Below are 16,043 nucleotides of genomic sequence, written 5' to 3'. Positions count from 1 at the left end.
GCTGGCCCGCTGGCCTGCTCAGTTACAAAGTGGAAACTGTTCCTGATCTTTGCTTTATTGCGCTTGTATTTTGTAGGCAATTAGGAACATTTTTCCATTCAGTATTTAAGACGTTTGAGCTGCCTGCAGACTCTTTTTTAAACTAAAGTTTCTTTTCTTTTCCTTTTTTTTTCTTTCTTTCTTTCTCGCTTTCTTTCTTTCTTTCTTTCTTTCCTCCTTCTTCCCTCCCTCCCTCCCTTCCTCCTTTCTTTCTTTTTCTTTCTTGCTTCCTCCTCTCCAATCCCCTCTCCCTTTTCTTCTTTTTGTTAAACTAACGTTTTTCCCTTTTGTAAGCGGACTTAAGTTTTAAACCAACAGGCTTTCCAAATAGCACACTTGGGCTTTGCCTGCATCATTATTATATGGTCATGGAATTACCACTTTTCCGAAAGCGTATTTCTACGTGAGATTCTCATTTTGCCCAGAAGCGTGCTTCTTCCTCGCACATCACGTGGGTTTAGATAAAACGGACCCAGCCCCCGTGCACTGGTGCCTCCGTTGTGCAGGCCGTCATTGCAAACAAAACGGAAGCCGTGTATCTTAATGAAGGAGTAGGAACATCAGGTCTGCTGAAATGATCTAAATCCTTCCAGAAACCACTTGGCAAACCATGGTGGCTATATTATTTCTAGGAGTTTCCCTTCATCACTTTTGCTGACGGCTTACAGCAAACAGCTGTGATCGTGTTGGAGTCCCTCGCATTCTCCATTAGCCAGTTCGCTTCTCCTTTAATAAATGATACCTTTGCCCCTCTCGTCTGTCAGCGTTTGGGGCCAGTACCAGTAAGAAAGCAGCCGTGGTCGATGCTTCTGCTCGGGTCTTGGGCCACAAACTGTGGATAATGGCTCACACTTTCTGCTCCAAATGGACGGGAGACACGGGCATAATTGAAACTCACAGTGTTGGGGGCTAATTTTATCCCATTATTTCTAATGAAAATAAGGAGGTGTCCAGGCTAAAATCCTGCAAAATAGGTTCTGAGAAGCCCAAAGCAGCCCCAGTGTGCATGCAGCATGTCCCTGGTCCCCGCCCCCGCCCCCAGGCTACCCCCCCATCTGCACTGGGGCCCCCGCCCCCCCGACAGAGGGATGCCATCGGTGGTGCGGGGAGGGCAGCGAGCCACCGATAACGAGCCCCGTGTCCGTTTTCCTTGTCAGATCTCCCAGCTGATGACGGAGACGGGCCGGGAGGGGCTGACCGAGGCGGCGCTGAATCGCTCCAACACGGACAAGCCCTCGGCCTGCGGCGCCCCGGCCTCCCAGGGCTCCTGCGCGGCCAGCGAGACGTCCACAGGCCCCTCGGTGGCCGCTTCCTTCTTCGCCAGGTAAGAGAAGCGTCCAGAGCCTCACTTCTCCAGCTTAGCTGAAACACTAGCGAGAGTTTGGGACCGTCTTGGACTTGCCGCTTTAGGATGGGGTTCCATAACCTCAGACTGCCGCCGCTCGGTCCAGATGACCCTGCTGTGGGCGACAGTCCTGGACGCTCAGCAGCATCCTTGTCCTCCCCCCACTGGAGTCCCACTGCACCTGTTGCACTCGCGATGACCGCGAAGGTCTCCACACACCGGCACGTGTGTCGTGGGTGGAGGACCACGGCTCTAAGAATATGTGGCTTTCACGATGTCCCCCTAGGGTGAGGGCTTCAGTGGGCCCGGCCCCCCCTCGGCTGCTGTTTGCAGACTGACGTTCTTAGCACAGCAAATGAATGGCTTTGACGATGAACTAGGAAAGAGATGGCAGCCTTTTTTTTTTTTTTTTTTTTTCCCCATTCTGGACAGATGAGCAGGATAGTTACCCTAAACCCTGCAGCGAATCTTAGGGCCTTTAATAAGACAAGAAACCCAAATGAAAGGTATTTCGACAATGTTTTATGCCTAATTTTAGCAGTGTGGCCGAGACAGGGCAGGAGACAAAGGACAGCTGACCAGAAGGCACTTTCGGGATCGTCTAATTCGGTCTCCTTGTTTTATGAAGGAGCGGCCTGAGGACCAAGAAAGTTAAACTTTGAGTTAATTTATAGCAAAGTCAGAAATAGAAACCAGATTCCTCAGCTTTTTTTTTTTTCCCCCTCTGTGACTCATTCTGTATTTGATCCTTGGAACTTAACTTTAGAAAACTTTTTCTGCCTAAGATTTGCATGTCCCTGGATAAGCAGGATTCAGAATAAATGGCACCAGATCCGAGATCAGAGGAGCCCTGAGGTCTGCCTTGGTGTCCCTGTCTGTGCACCGAGGACAGCCCTTCCTCCTCCTGGTTGCTTTGAACATTAAGACAGACTTCGATAATATGTCAGGAGGAAGGACTATCGCGTGGTTTCTCTGGTTAGCCTATGAGGACGGGGCTCCAAACAGGGAAGGATCCAGTCAGAGCGAGAACAGAGGCCAGTGTCCTGGGTTAATAACATCCCCAGTAAAGACGGCACGGGGACCTGTTGGGAGACTGGGTCTGAGGTTCTCATTGTGTCTTGGTGCCATGTTTATTGTCCTGTGAAAAGCTGCACCGACTCGGGTGTACGGGAAGTAACAGGAAGTGAGATCGTCCCTGTATCCACGGGACAGATGCTCCATCCCCCCACCAGGGGATGCCTGAAACCGTGGATAGAACCAACTGAGAGGCTGTGTCCACGCCATTCAGGGAGGGAATACAGAGGTGGAACAGAATATGGGGAAATGCCGCAAGCACAGAAGATCCCAGAACTTAGGCGGGTGGTGAGAGCAGGTCCGGGGGCGGGCGACAAACGTGCTGAGGAAGGAGGAAGCCACGTCGTGGCAGGTTTAGTCCAGAGAAGATGGCCCTCAGCTGTCTCTTGGGCCATCGTGTGAACGAAGAATTTGGTTGGTTCTAAGAAACACCCAAGTATGTAGGCGAAGGTCGAATAAAACGTGGTGATGGGGCCCAGCTCCGACTCCCTCCAGCTCCGCTCTCCCAGCTCAGGATGCGGGAGAGTTTGCACACAGCTCAGACCACCCCAGTAGAGAGTGAGGTCCCCGTCGCTGAGGGAGATCAAGCTTATGCTGGGGGACTGCTGGGGGACTGCCGGCCCTGATGCTGCCGGCCCTGATGCTGCCCAGAACGTTCACTGCCCAGTTGGAGGTTTCCATCCAGGGCACATTCCTGACCGGAAGCGCTTTGAATGTGAGAAGCCTCAGCGCAGACTCCGCCCAGAGAATTTTCTGGATCGGCTACCCTCAGAAAACCCCAGAAGCAGGACCGGAAACAGGAGGAGATCAGGGGTTAGCTGGGAAGGGCCACGTGCCAGCCCTACGGTGAGCCTGAAGCCGGCTTTCAGTTAATCCGAGGAGCATTTCCAAACGAGCCAGCACACACCAGGGAAAGGAAGGCAAATGACGGGCCAGGGCGGCCCGGCCTGTGACTTTCTTGCCCACCTGGGTCAGACCGTGGGCAGAGCCCAAAGCCAAGGGGCATTTGATGCGGGTTGTGGGGGAGGGGCCAAACCCAGCCTCAGTTATGCTGTCAGGCAGTCTCGGAACGCCGGGTCAGGGCTTTTCTGCTTTGGATCAAGGAAAGCTACGTAAGGTGATGATGGGACAGGTGGCCTTTGGTAGGGGTGAAACCAGCTTCTGTCGCCGATGCCCAAACTGGAAATGCTCTAGAGGTTATGGTTTCCTGTGGAACCTTGGGAAGGTCTTTCCACCTGGGAATCTGGGGGCCGGGTTCGCGCCTGTGCCTCACACCTGTGCTCACCGCTTTGCAACTCCTTGTGCGAGACCGGGTCGTAGAGCTGGGTCTGCAAAGTTCTGGAACTCTCCTTGTAGCTGTAAGTGACCCAAGGTGGGCAGCTCTCAGGAAGCTGTGCCAGACATCATTTCATCACTTTATGGGGGAGGGGTGCCATTGGCCACCTTTGTGGCCAGCGTGGCTGAGGTTTCCGGGACGGTCAGTAGATACCACTCACTATGCTGAGCTCCCAATGGGCAAACTCTCCCTTTGTCTTCGGACGAGCCGTGGCAGGTGGAACCTATCATTTCCCCGTTGGATGGATGAAGAAAGAAGTGTCCGGAGGTTTAAGTCACGGACCCAAGGGTGCACAGCTAGGAAGTGGCAGAGTGGGGACCCTCACCCACGTGCGTGAGCCCTTGGTGCCCTCAGTGTGAAGCGGGCACGATTAGACGCATTAGTGATTTCTTCACCGTAATCAGGAACTGATGGTCACCGCTTAGGAGACAACACTAGGAGCAAGTGGACGCTACTGTTTGTTTGAGGAAACGAGTAGAACAGAAACCCAGTTTGTCGAGGGTTGTGGACAGCCCCTTTTCTTGGCAACATCAGCCTTTCTGTGTAAATGTTGGCTTTCTATGGGGAAAGGTGGGGTGGACTTGACTGTGTTTCAGATGCAACGTCTCAAAAGATGAAGAATTCCAGTTCCGTGTAAGCCGTGGTACCTTCGTGGCCGGAGCTACTCCAAGTGTGGTCTGTGGGGCTGTGGGGCCACACACCAGTCCTGGTCTAGCACAGGCGTAGAGGTGGAGAGGAAGCTTCTAGAAACTTCTGGAAGCCAGTGGACAGGAATTTTATGGCTGTTGGGTCTAGGAATACAGAAGTGGAGCTTGTATTTTGAAGGTCATTAGAAATTAAAGAAAAAGTGATTCTTCACCGCATGTGGTCTGAGAAGAACTGCTCTAGAAAGCAACAAAGTCCCAAGTGGGCAACCTTTGATGCCTGCCTCGTCCGAATCTATTTCTTTAAATAACAGCATCGGGGTAGACTGCCTTTGCTTTTAATTTGGGAAAAGCACTTTTTGGGGGGGTCAGTGGGGGAATAGTAGCATGATACTAAAAATAGTAATGGTCATAGTAACCAGGCGGGCACAACGAGTCACCTGGCTGGTTAGCTGTCCCGTTGGTTTCAGGAACGAGGGGATCTCCTGTGCGTGATTCCCACAGGAACGGGAGGTGGCTGAGTAACGTGTGATGAGTGTGACTATAAGTGGCTCTAAAATCTGTTTGCACAGGTCTCAGTACCTCAGATCACTCCATGATTTCAAACCCTTTGGTGTGTGTCCCTTGGCTCCCTGCGGGGTCCGTTCCATGCATTAGCACTTCTCCCTCCCTCACGCTCTCCCTTCCCCTCGGACGCTCCAGGAACAGGGTTGTCTTGTACTTCCCGATTCTCTTCTTGAAGTTTCTGACCTTTACACAATGTGTGGCTGTTGCTTAACAGTACCTCTGCCCTGGGTTTGGCATCTTCTGGGCAAAAGTGGTGATCTCAGTACCGGGGTGCCTTCGGATACATTTTGTGGGACCCATTCACTCTGCTTTCTCTTTCTTGCTTGCTTTGTTCCTCGTTTCCTTCTGCCAGCTCCCCCAACCCCTTGCCTTCGGCCCGATCGCCTTCTTTCCTGAGGGATGTTGTTGTACTTTTGTCCATCTCGACCTGTCGCATGGTTTCTTGCATCCTCGAGTTTGGACCCCTCGTCTGATTACCCAACTGCTTTCTCCAAGCCCCTAGAGCACATCACTGAGCGTTCATGACCGACTAGCCCCGTTTCTCCCTGGATCAGCTCGGATCCTGGGGTCGGGGGCCGAGCTGAGTGGCGGGAACTGTGTCCTGGCTCCGAGGACCTGCCTTGGGACCAGGCGGCTCCATCTGTCATGCCCCTTGGGGCCCCTCCTCTTCGCGCCAGGCACACGCGTGTGCTGTGTGTGCACAGGCATTACTCTTACAGGCGGCCGTGCCTAACATCCCCTGCACGTTCTTGCCGACAGCCCATTCAGATAGTGCCTGTTTGCTCTGGTTAGAGCACACGCCTAACATACAGTCTTGCTCAGCGATGCCTTTCTTCCGACCCCGGGCGTGTGAACACGGAACAGTAGTCCTTGGTTCCACGCCAGGAGTTTATGAAGTCAGAGAAGGACGAGAGGGAGCCGTGAAGCTGCTCGTGGTCCTCTTGTTCTCCCATCAGATACGACCCCGGAGGGACGCGCGCGTCTCCCCGTGATCGACACATCAGCAGTTAGCACCGGAGAAGAACTGTGGCAAACGTGGCCCAGCTGGTCCCCGGTGATGCGGGAGGAGGAAGAGAGAGCCGGGGGATCTGACTCTTTTCTTGAGAGAAGGAAATTTCCATGTTAGTGTCTGTTGTGATAGAAGAGTACCAGGAGGGGTGCCTGGGTGGCTCAGAGGGTTAAAGCTTGTGCCTTCGGCTCAGGTCATGATCCCAGGGTCCTGGGATCGAGCCCCGCATCCAGCTCTCTGCTCGGCAGGGAGCCTGTTTCCTCCTCTCTCTCTCTGCCTGCCTCTCTGCCTACTTGTGATCTCTGTCTGTCAAATAAATAAATAAAATCTTTAAAAAAAAAAAAAAAAAGAGCACCTCCAGGAGAGGAAGCACCCCGGAGAGCCCGTCGCACGGAACTTGCCCCCGTGATTATTGCTTTTCCTGTTTCTCGAGTTCAAAGAAGCCTGTTTACCTGCGCTTAACCTCCTCGCCAGGATCGCACTTGGACCCCGTATCTGTTCCTTCCCCCTTTTCCCCCCACGAAACTCCTGCGTCACCTGCTCCAGCTCCCGCTGACTTAGCCCATGGCTAAGCTCCCGCTGACTTCCTATGGGACATTCGTGGTCGGGATCAGCGTGCAAAATTGTGCCGTTTGCTCACGGGACGAGAGCAACATTTAGAGGGGCGAGTGGGGTGCCTCCTCCCGGGCTCCCTCTATCCAGGAGGGCCTCTGCGAGTCAGCTGCCCGGAGGCACAGTGTGGGCTTGTCTGCACCAGCTTCCTGCCCCCTTCCTCCACTGGGGGCTCAGCGGGGTTGAGGCCGCAGTTTGGAAGGCCCGAATGCGAAGCCAAATCCCCACTCTCTGGGTTTCTTGTTTATTTACTCCTGGCAGGTCAACCTCCCTTTTCTTAGAAAAGACTCCGTGGACTTCTCGGAAAAGAGGGGACTCTGGCTCATGTATATGAATGAAGCGAATTTGTAGGATTCGTACCTGCATGAGTAGGGTTTCGCTTGAACACCCATCAGTTGGCGTATGAAAGGCAAACATTAAGAAGGAGCCAAATGGATGCTGAGTGCCATCAGATTTCGGGGGCCGGGGAGAGAGCTCCAGGTGTTTGTTGCCTGGAGAAGGAAATCCTTGATTGCTTATGAGAGACAAGGAACGCTCTGAGGGAACATTCAATGTCTGCACCGTTATCCTTTATGTACAGAGAAAAAAATCCTAAAATGCTCGAGATAGAGAACCCGAACATCCCATACCAACCCCAGCAACGTCCAGAACTCTTCTGTTTTGGGGTGTGCAGACCATAGTGCAGATGGCATTCATGGCATGGCCCACACCGTTCTTCGTTGCTGCTGATCTACACGGAAGAAAACGACCAGTGTTCACGGCCCCTTCCCGTCTCCCGCTGCAGGGAATGCGTAAAATGGGGTGGTTTCTGATTAAAGGAGTCCTTTGTCTGACTGATGGCCGGTTGGGGTGTTGGCAATCAGCTCACCACATCTGGGAATCATTTGCACAGCCTGGCCTCCACTGAAAACCCAATTCATGCCTTGGTGGGGCTGCTCCAAGGCGAGGCGAAGGCCACGGGCCCGAGGGATCCCGGTGATTCTTGTCAAGCGTTCTCAGGCTCAGACATTCTGGTTCTTCCTGCACATTTTTGAATATCTTTTTTTGACCAGCGTTGGGGGGAGGGAAGGGGGGTATGGGAAAAAGAGAGAGAGGAAGTGGCCCGGGGTCGGATCCACAGCCCACCACGGACATTCTGGACCGGACTGGATCCGGACTCGAGGCAACTAACTCAGCCTCCGGAAACCTGTTCCTTCTGTTCCGTGGCAGTCGGTCACTCTGTCTATTTCACAGGCGTGTGGAAACATGACAGCACTTTGCAAACGTCATTGAAATCCCACAGACGACGTTAAGACGGCACATGCTAGGGAAGGGATAGAAGTCTGCGCTCCCCGGGAAGCCCAGAGCATTCTCAGTGTTCCCTCTGGAGTGGATGACTTTTGTCATGGCCACCTTCATGCTTACGTGGCACTTTTTTCATCTGAGTTAGTGACCAGGAAACGGATTTCAAAAGCATACGCTAATGAAATCAGGTCGTCTCCCATCCATCCGTCCTCCGCTCTTTCGGAACCGACTCCGAGGAATGTCATCCTCCCCCATCAGACCATGGGGGTGTCAACAAAGAAACAGACTGTTTCCCCTTTTGCTTCCACTGTTTTTATTCAATTTCATCATCCGCTTTGTGGCCCCACCCAGCTGTTGGCACCTGAGTCCTCCCTGAGCCGCAGGCTCATAGAATTCTTCACCACCCCTTCCTTTCCTGTCTTCCCGCTGTTTTCTTTCTTACCACCACCCTTGGAGGCAGCTCCCCAAGGACAGCCTCTCTGCGTGGCTCACGGGTGTTTCCAGTCACTGACGGAGCCTGGTTCCTCAGAGGTGAACTATGCTCTTCAGCCCAGTGTGGGGAGCGTTTGTCTCTTGAGGTTCGATGCCCGGTCTTCACCATTTTTGCAGAGGTCTTTGGTGGTCACTAGATCGGAGAGGTAGTCCTCAGTACTTACTCATTTAAGAATAATGATAGCCAACATTTATGGAGCGTTCCCTATATGCCACATGCGTTTCTGAGTTCTGGACACAAATTTAAACTTCAGAAGCTCCCATGAGTAGGCCCTCTTCTTAGTCCAAGGCTTAGATATGGAAACCAAAGCTTGGACTGGTGAAGTAGCTTGACGGCTGTTTCGCAGCTAGCCGATGAGGCGGTCCTTGAGCACCGCTGTTCGATCTCAGAGCCCATGAACCAGAGCGTAAGCTCCGTTAAGGGTAGGGGCGCTCGTGTCTTTGTTCTTGGCTGAAGCCCTCGTGCCTCAAAGAAGCACTCCAGAAATGCTTGTTGAGTGAATAAACAAACACTCTCAGCCTCCATGCTCTCCTGCCTCCAGACTCAGGATGGGTTGTGGTGGGTGGGCCAGTGTGAGGCCTCCGCTCGAGGGCCGTGAGTGACACCGAAGAGGAGATTGGAGGCAAAGCCCAGCACAGAAGCTACAGAGAAAAACATTTTGGCCAATTACTTTCTACTTTTCTAATTTTGTTTGTTATCAACCTACGGCTTCCTTTCTCACTCAGAGTCGAGGCTGAAGGTTTTTCGGTGACTTGCCATCCGCTCTTCCCGCATCCTCTACCATCGCCCTCTTGCCAACTGTGTTCTGGGAACAGCAGCCTCCTTGCCCTTTCTCAAAAGGTGCAAGACCGTGGGCTCCGCAGAAGGGCTGCTTTTCCTGTTCCCTCTGCCCTTTCCCCAGATTTCCACTCAGCTCAGCCCTCCCTTTTTTCAGATCTTTGCTCAAATGCCTTCCCTAACCTATTTATTTTTATTTTTTTTAAAGACTTATTTATTTATTTTTAGAGAGAGAGCAAGCACGTGTGCTCATGCATGAGCAGTGGGAGGGGCAGGCGGAGAGAGAGAATCTTATGCAGACTCCATGCTGAGCGTAGAGCCTGACGTGGGGCTTAGTCTCACGACCTCAGATCATGACTTGAACCAGAATCAAGAGTCGGACGCTTAACCAACGGAGCCACCTGGGCAACCCCCGTCCTCTCTATTTAAAAGTACAACCATCCTGTCTCTGCATCCCTCCTCCCATACAATACCTACTGTCTTCAATATTAGTTGAAGGAAGGAAAGTAGGAAGGAAGGAAGGAAGGAAGCTCAGACTAAAAGCAAGATGGGCAGCTAAGTCTCCAGATTTTCCTCCACTGAAGATCTTTGAGAATTTCACGTCTTTTCCCACTTGGTTCAAGTCCCATGCCAGGAATTACATTATTGCTGTAGTTTTGGGATGTTCTGGGGAGATAGCATCATAACAAAGCGTGCGGAAGGCATCACTGAGAAACTGAGATTCTTATGAAAGCTGTGAGTACCTAGCTGTCTTTTCAAGAGGAAGATTTGCAAGAGAGGGGGACGCGTGGCACCACCCGGGACCAAAAAAACCAAAAGTCAAAACAGAGAAAAGAGTTAGGACCAGCACAACCCAGTAGGGCTCACCATCTTTCCTCCTATCTCGTCGCAAAACTGACTTTTCCTCCCTTGGATTAAACCTTTTTGCTTTCTGCCTCCTGTTTTATTATTTTAATTCTATAACTGTCCTAGTGAGGTATGTAAAGCATTTGGGGGAAAAAATCGTGCGGAAGATGTTGTAGAAACTAAAGACGTATTATATTACGTGGTATTGGGTAGAGGTTCCTCGTGCTGCTGATGAATCTGTCCATGGCTTTGTCGGCTTTGTCTGCCCTCTAAATAAGAAACTGGCTTCTCATCAAGGGAATGGGGAGGAGGACTTCAAGGGATACTGTCATAATAATTTAATGAGAAACAGGTCGAACTGCAGCATAAAGAGACCAGTGGCCGTCTCCGCTTCTTACACCAAGGATGTTCCTGAAAGAGGGCTTCTTCTTCTCTTGCCTCTTATGGGGAAATAATGAATTTTCCCTTTTCTCCTGATTACCAAGATGTAGCTCTCATGAGAACAGTAACTGTGTCGAGTCTCCCCCTATACTTGGCACCGTGCTTTGTATACAGTAGGAGCTCAGTAAGTGAATGCTGAAACAGGGACCCCACCGTGCGGGAAAACTCGGGCCTGTCCTGCTTCTCAAAAGAGTAAAACTGCTTAAAGAAACTAAAATGTAAAATGAACCTTGAGACTGTACTTGGAGATAGCCAAATTTATTATGCTGTCTCCCGATTTCTCATCCTTTCAAGTACTGGCTTTACTGCTAAGAAACATTGTGATAGCTAAATAATCAAACAGACTTTTTTCATTATTGATTTCAGCACAGGTAGGTTCTGTACACCTGAATTCGGACCATCATCTTTTCATTGAGCTGATGCAAAAGTGAGTTTAGCATCACACTCTAATTAGATGCTTTTTCACTGAAATTTGGGAAATATAATTTCACAAGTCTAGAAACGATGGCCTGTGTCATTGTCTTGGTACCCTCCAAAACCAAAACCTTAAGAGTCCATAGTTGGTCCTTTTAGACTCCGGCAAAAGGGGGAAAGGGCCTTGGCCATGACAAAGAAAGATAATTTATCCTGGGGCCTATCATGAAAAGGGTGTCATGAGCCCCAGGCAGACTGCTTTGATTTAAAAAAAGGGGGGGGCACCTGGGTGGCTCAGTGGGTTAAAGCCTCTGCCTTCAGCTCAGGTCATGATCCCAGGGTCCTGGGATCGAGCCCCGCATCGGGCTCTCTGCTCAGCGGGGTGCCTGCTTCCCTTCCTCTTGCTTTCTGCCTGCCTCTCTGCCTACTTGTGATCTCTGTCTGTCAAATAAATAAATAAATAAAATTAAATTTAAAAAAAAAGAACAAATATAGACCATCACTCAAAATTTATTTCTAGTCTTTCAGGTGCTTCAGAAAATAAATGTGGTTCATTTTTCTCAAGTAAATTTTCATTTATTATCCTATCTGTCTCCTTGGTGCTCAAGTTAAAGCTGCAAGGTGGCCTTTGTGGAGAAAGCAGACTATTTCTGAACTTGGCCCTGCAGAATGTTAGTGACACTTTCAAGGGATGAAAAAAATACTAAAGTCTTAAGTCCTTATACCTACAGTATTTAAAAATCAAAATAAGACTTTGTTCCCACCGTTGAGGAGCTCCAGGGGTCAGGATAAAATCGAGAGAGACGGGGCGCCTGGGTGGCGCAGTTGGTTAAGTGCCTGACTCTTGGTTTCAGCTCAGGTCGTGATCTCAGGCTGCAGGATCGAGCCCCCGCCGGGCTCCACGCTCAGGGCAGAGTCTGTTTGAGACTCTCCTTTTCCCTCTGCCCTTTCTGCTCATGCTCTTTCTTTCTCTAAAATAAGTAAGTATATATATATATTTTTTTGATAGAGATAGCGGAAGAGGGCCAAGGATTACCAACCTCGGTCATGAAGTCCGACCCTGACTGGGGTCTGGCAGCTCAGCCCCTCCAGGCCCCCCTGGGAATTCATGAGATGAACATAACTGGCGGCAGCTGGTACTGTTGGCCTCTACCCCCTGGTACCCCACACATCATTCTCTGAACAAAACCTTGTAGCTCCCAAGGTCCAGCCCTTGTAACTCTGCCCACGGGTTTTCTCTGCCGGAGCCCACTGCCTTCAAGTGTGGGTCTGGCCAGAGTGCCAGGGAAGCAGTGTTCTTGGGAACAGCTCCCAAATAAGACTGACAGGAGTTGGGGGTAAATGCCCCAGCTCCCTTGCCCCTTATCTGGGACGTCATTGAAGCTCGGTCCACCCTGACCCTGGTCCTTGGTCTAGATTTCCTATGTAGGACTGAGCCCCAGCTGCCTGTATCAGCAGCCTGCTTGATCATGTATCCTTCGGTGGCTTCCTCCCTCCCCGTCTTACTCCTACTCCCCTACGGCTGCTCCCTGGAGTCACCGGCCATTTAAACCTCCGAGTTCTCTCATCCTTATCCAGAGATACTTCTAAGAAGACCCAGCATGAGATATCGGCGGTGTATCCCCATTCAGTCATCCATCCATCCATCCCTCCATCCGTCCATCCAGCCATCCATCCAAATATCCAGCATTTTTTTAAGCCCAAGCTCTATGCCAGGCATTATATGAGATACTGAAGATGGCAGATGGGCAGCCGCTGCCATCAGGGTCCCTCCCAGGACAGAGAAGAACACCAGAACTCCCAGTATCACTCTCCTCGAGTCTTCCAATCCTTTAGATATTAAAGGGGACTTCATCACACCTCTTATTATCAGAAGTTATCTTATCCATTGCTCTCTGGTTTATTGCCTTCTCCCCTTCTAGAATGGAAGATCCATACAATGAGGCACTTGTCAGTCTGTTCCACAGTTGTATCCTCACCTCTGAGAATGGATCTGGGGCTCAGTGAATATTTGAGCGCATCTGGGAAGCGATAGGAGTCTGCCCGGGAGCCTGTCAGCCTCCTCCTGCCCCTCCTGGGGTCGTTCATCTCTGCTGCAGTGTAGCTAAGCTCCACAGAAAGGCTCTGCTCAGAGCAGGAGAGAAAGAGCGTGGCTCCCTGCCTGCCCTTGGACACCGCGCCCCGAGGGCCGGGGCTTCTTTCCAGTCACCAGTCCTGGGGAACTAAGTGCTTTGCCCAACCGTGTGCTTGAGGAGAGCGCGTTCCTTTAACATGTCGCATGGGGGTAATATGCTTCGTTCAGAAACTATTGATGTCAATGTCAATCACACTAAAAGACACCTTCCGGGGAACATCTAGACCGCTGTTTGGCCAAAGAAGTGGGCACCATAGCCTAGCCAAACTGGCGATCTAACCTCGAATCAGCCCTGAGTTTAACTGGAAAGAACTTTTCATTCCGGGCCGTTCCTCAAGTGTGTGTGGAGACTCTCGGAGGCTGTTTTCTGATGCCGTGTCTTTCCGTCCAGGCTGCTGGGGGTGGGATGCACCTGCCAGGCCTGGGTCGGGGGGCATGTCTGCACCCAGTCTCTGTGCTTTTCTGCAGTGTCCCTGCCTGGGGCCATGTTCGATGTAATCCTCATGTCTTTTGCATAAATTGGAAAATCCCCTATCATTTATGACTTAAAATGCTGCGCATTTTGTTTTCGTTTTCACGTTCGAGAGAGAACATAGAGATGGGCATCATTCATCTTGAGGCCTCTCCTCTGGTCCCGATCGCCAGCCACAGCCCCAAAGGCCGGTGGGGGACTTACACCCTTCCTGTTCTTTATTTCCTTTACAGCTGGGCCTGTGAGCAAAACTGATTTATGGAGCCTGGGTCCTGCTTCGAAGTGGGGGAGGGAAGCCAAGTGTTCAAGCTGCCGTAAATTTCAGCACCGCTTGTGTTTCCTTACACGTCCAGGAAAAGAAATCCTAATTTACATCTATTGCTATAGGAGCTCGTAAATTAAAAATAACAAGTCTATTTTCTATACACCTGGAACTTGAAAATCACAATCTGTTCACCTGGGATGGCCCCCTTCACAGCAGGACCACAAGGCTGGTGGCTCAGACGGGGTCCTTGCATCTGGGCTTTGAAACCCAAGCAGCGACTCGCCCTGTGTCTTGTGACCGTGCGTAAAAAGTGTCAGGATAAGGGGAGTTATTTATGAACTCGAGCATAGACTCTCAGAATTTGGTCCCATTATGTTTTTGTCTGTAACCTTCCCCTTTTGGTACTTTACTCCATTCTCTGGCATCTTTCTCTCCCTTTCTGTCTTTGTCTGTGTTTTAGTTTACATAAATTTCAAAACAAGCCTAACAGCATCGGAAACAAAACACAGGAAAGTCTTCTTGATTTCCCATTCTGTTCTGAGCCGTAAATTACTCCGTGTACTCAGATAACACACACAGGAGGGCTGGTGGGTTGAATCTGGTTGATAAATATTTCTACACCTGCACACTGTAGAGCCTCCAGGAGGGAAAAATGAGTTTTTTCCTCCTATTCCTAAGGGGACTGAGTGTCACCTGGTCAGTGTAACTGCTTTGTGACACTTCACAGAGGTTAAGACTGAGCAGTCTTGGTGAACAAGTACGACCACCCCCTCCCCGCCGCAGAGGCCCCGTGGTCTTTATGTCTTTGTTTTGTTCTTTGAGAATTATGTTTACTGTTTTTTTTTTTTTTTTAAGAAAATGCATAAATAAAGGAGAAAGAGAGGATATAGTTTACTTGGATTTTCGAAAGCTTTTAAAAGTATGTCATACCGGGGCACCTGGGTGACTCAGATGGTTAGGCATCTGCCTTCGGCTTGGGTCATGGTCCCGGGGTCCTGGGATCGAGCCCTGCATCGGGCTCCCTGCTCGGCAGAGAACCTGCTTCTCCCTCTCCCCCTCCACCTGCTTGTGTTCCCTCTCTCGCTGTCTCTCTGTGTCAAATAAATAAATCTTAAAAAAATAGATGTCATACCAGAAGTGGTAGAAATGATACCACCCAGCCCTTCTGCTCTTAGATGTTTACCAAAGAGCAGCTGAGGCGTACGTTAATGCAAAGGCTTACGTGGGGATGTTCAGAGCAATATTATCCGTGGTAACCCCAAACTGGTAACAGCACGAGAGTCCACCAACTGAAAAACAGAGGAACAAAATGTGGTCTGTCCATACCACAGAGTACCACTCGGGATATTCAAACTATCGGTTTATGGAAAAACACTGATGAATCTTAAAATGATTAGAGTGAGTGAAAGATGCCAGACTCCCCCACCCAAACCAGAAGACTACATACGGTATGATTTCATTTAGCTAAGATTATAGACAATGCAAACTAATCTGTAATGACAGAAAACATATCTGGAGTTGGCTGCGAATGGGGAGGGGCGGGGAGAGACAGACAACGGAAGGGCTTTGGGGGCTAATGGATACGTCCTTTATCCTGGGGCGGTTTTACAGGTGCCTACACATGACAGAACTCACCAAATTGTATACTTTGGAATATGCACGGTTTATCACGTATCAGTTATCCCTCACTGAAGCTGAATCGATAGGTTTTGTGGGGACGAGAGAAAATGTTTTGAGCTGGAGAGGGAATTGTCTTAAAGAGTAAATAAGGAGTTTGGCCAAAGGATCATTTTTCTCTGGAGGGAAAAGTGTTAACGATAAGAACCCCGAGGAAAACATATTGAACTGGCCTCGTTTAACGTTTTTGCAAAGGATCAAGATAAGAAAGTACCACGGGAAATCTCCAAATGTGTGCACAAAACTAAGTTCCTTCGGGTAGTATAATATCGTCAAGGCAAAATAAACAGGCAAAGAAGTAAGCACAGAAACTTTAATGGGAGCAGAGAAAAACGTTTCTGGACAAGCAGTTCACCCTGTCCTTCTGGGATGGAAGCTCCGGGAGACCGGTTGTCATCGAGGACAAGAACCGAAGGACGTAGCCGCCGGAGGAGTCTGTCCAAGATCATGACCAGAGAAAGCAACAATAGCAAAGTCTGTTGGACATTCTCAGAAGGGATATTGGCGATCCAGTGAAAGGTATCATCGTGTCCTTGGGCCACATAAAATTGTGTTAGAACCTGGACGTTCTTATGAAGGCTTTTTTATCCTGAAAGATTTAATTTATTTGTTTG

General features: G+C 50.2%; 1 protein-coding gene across 1 annotated transcript in view; it reads left to right on the top strand.

Moving 5' to 3' along the window:
* The window catches only part of KIF26B (kinesin family member 26B), a gene marked incomplete at both ends in the record, with an annotated part of 417,901 nt that overhangs the window by 199,968 nt on the left and 201,890 nt on the right, over positions 1-16,043 (top strand). The window contains one exon of the mRNA XM_080824350.1: positions 1,197-1,363. Within this exon, the coding sequence (XP_080680476.1) occupies positions 1,197-1,363 (167 nt within the window). The remainder of the gene's footprint in view (positions 1-1,196; positions 1,364-16,043) is intronic.

Source organism: Martes martes, assembly GCF_963455335.1.
Source record: "Martes martes genome assembly, chromosome: 15".
In the NCBI taxonomy this organism is placed as follows: domain Eukaryota; kingdom Metazoa; phylum Chordata; class Mammalia; order Carnivora; family Mustelidae; genus Martes; species Martes martes.
Note: the sequence above shows the minus strand (reverse complement) of the source record. Positions and strands in the feature narration are given on the sequence as shown.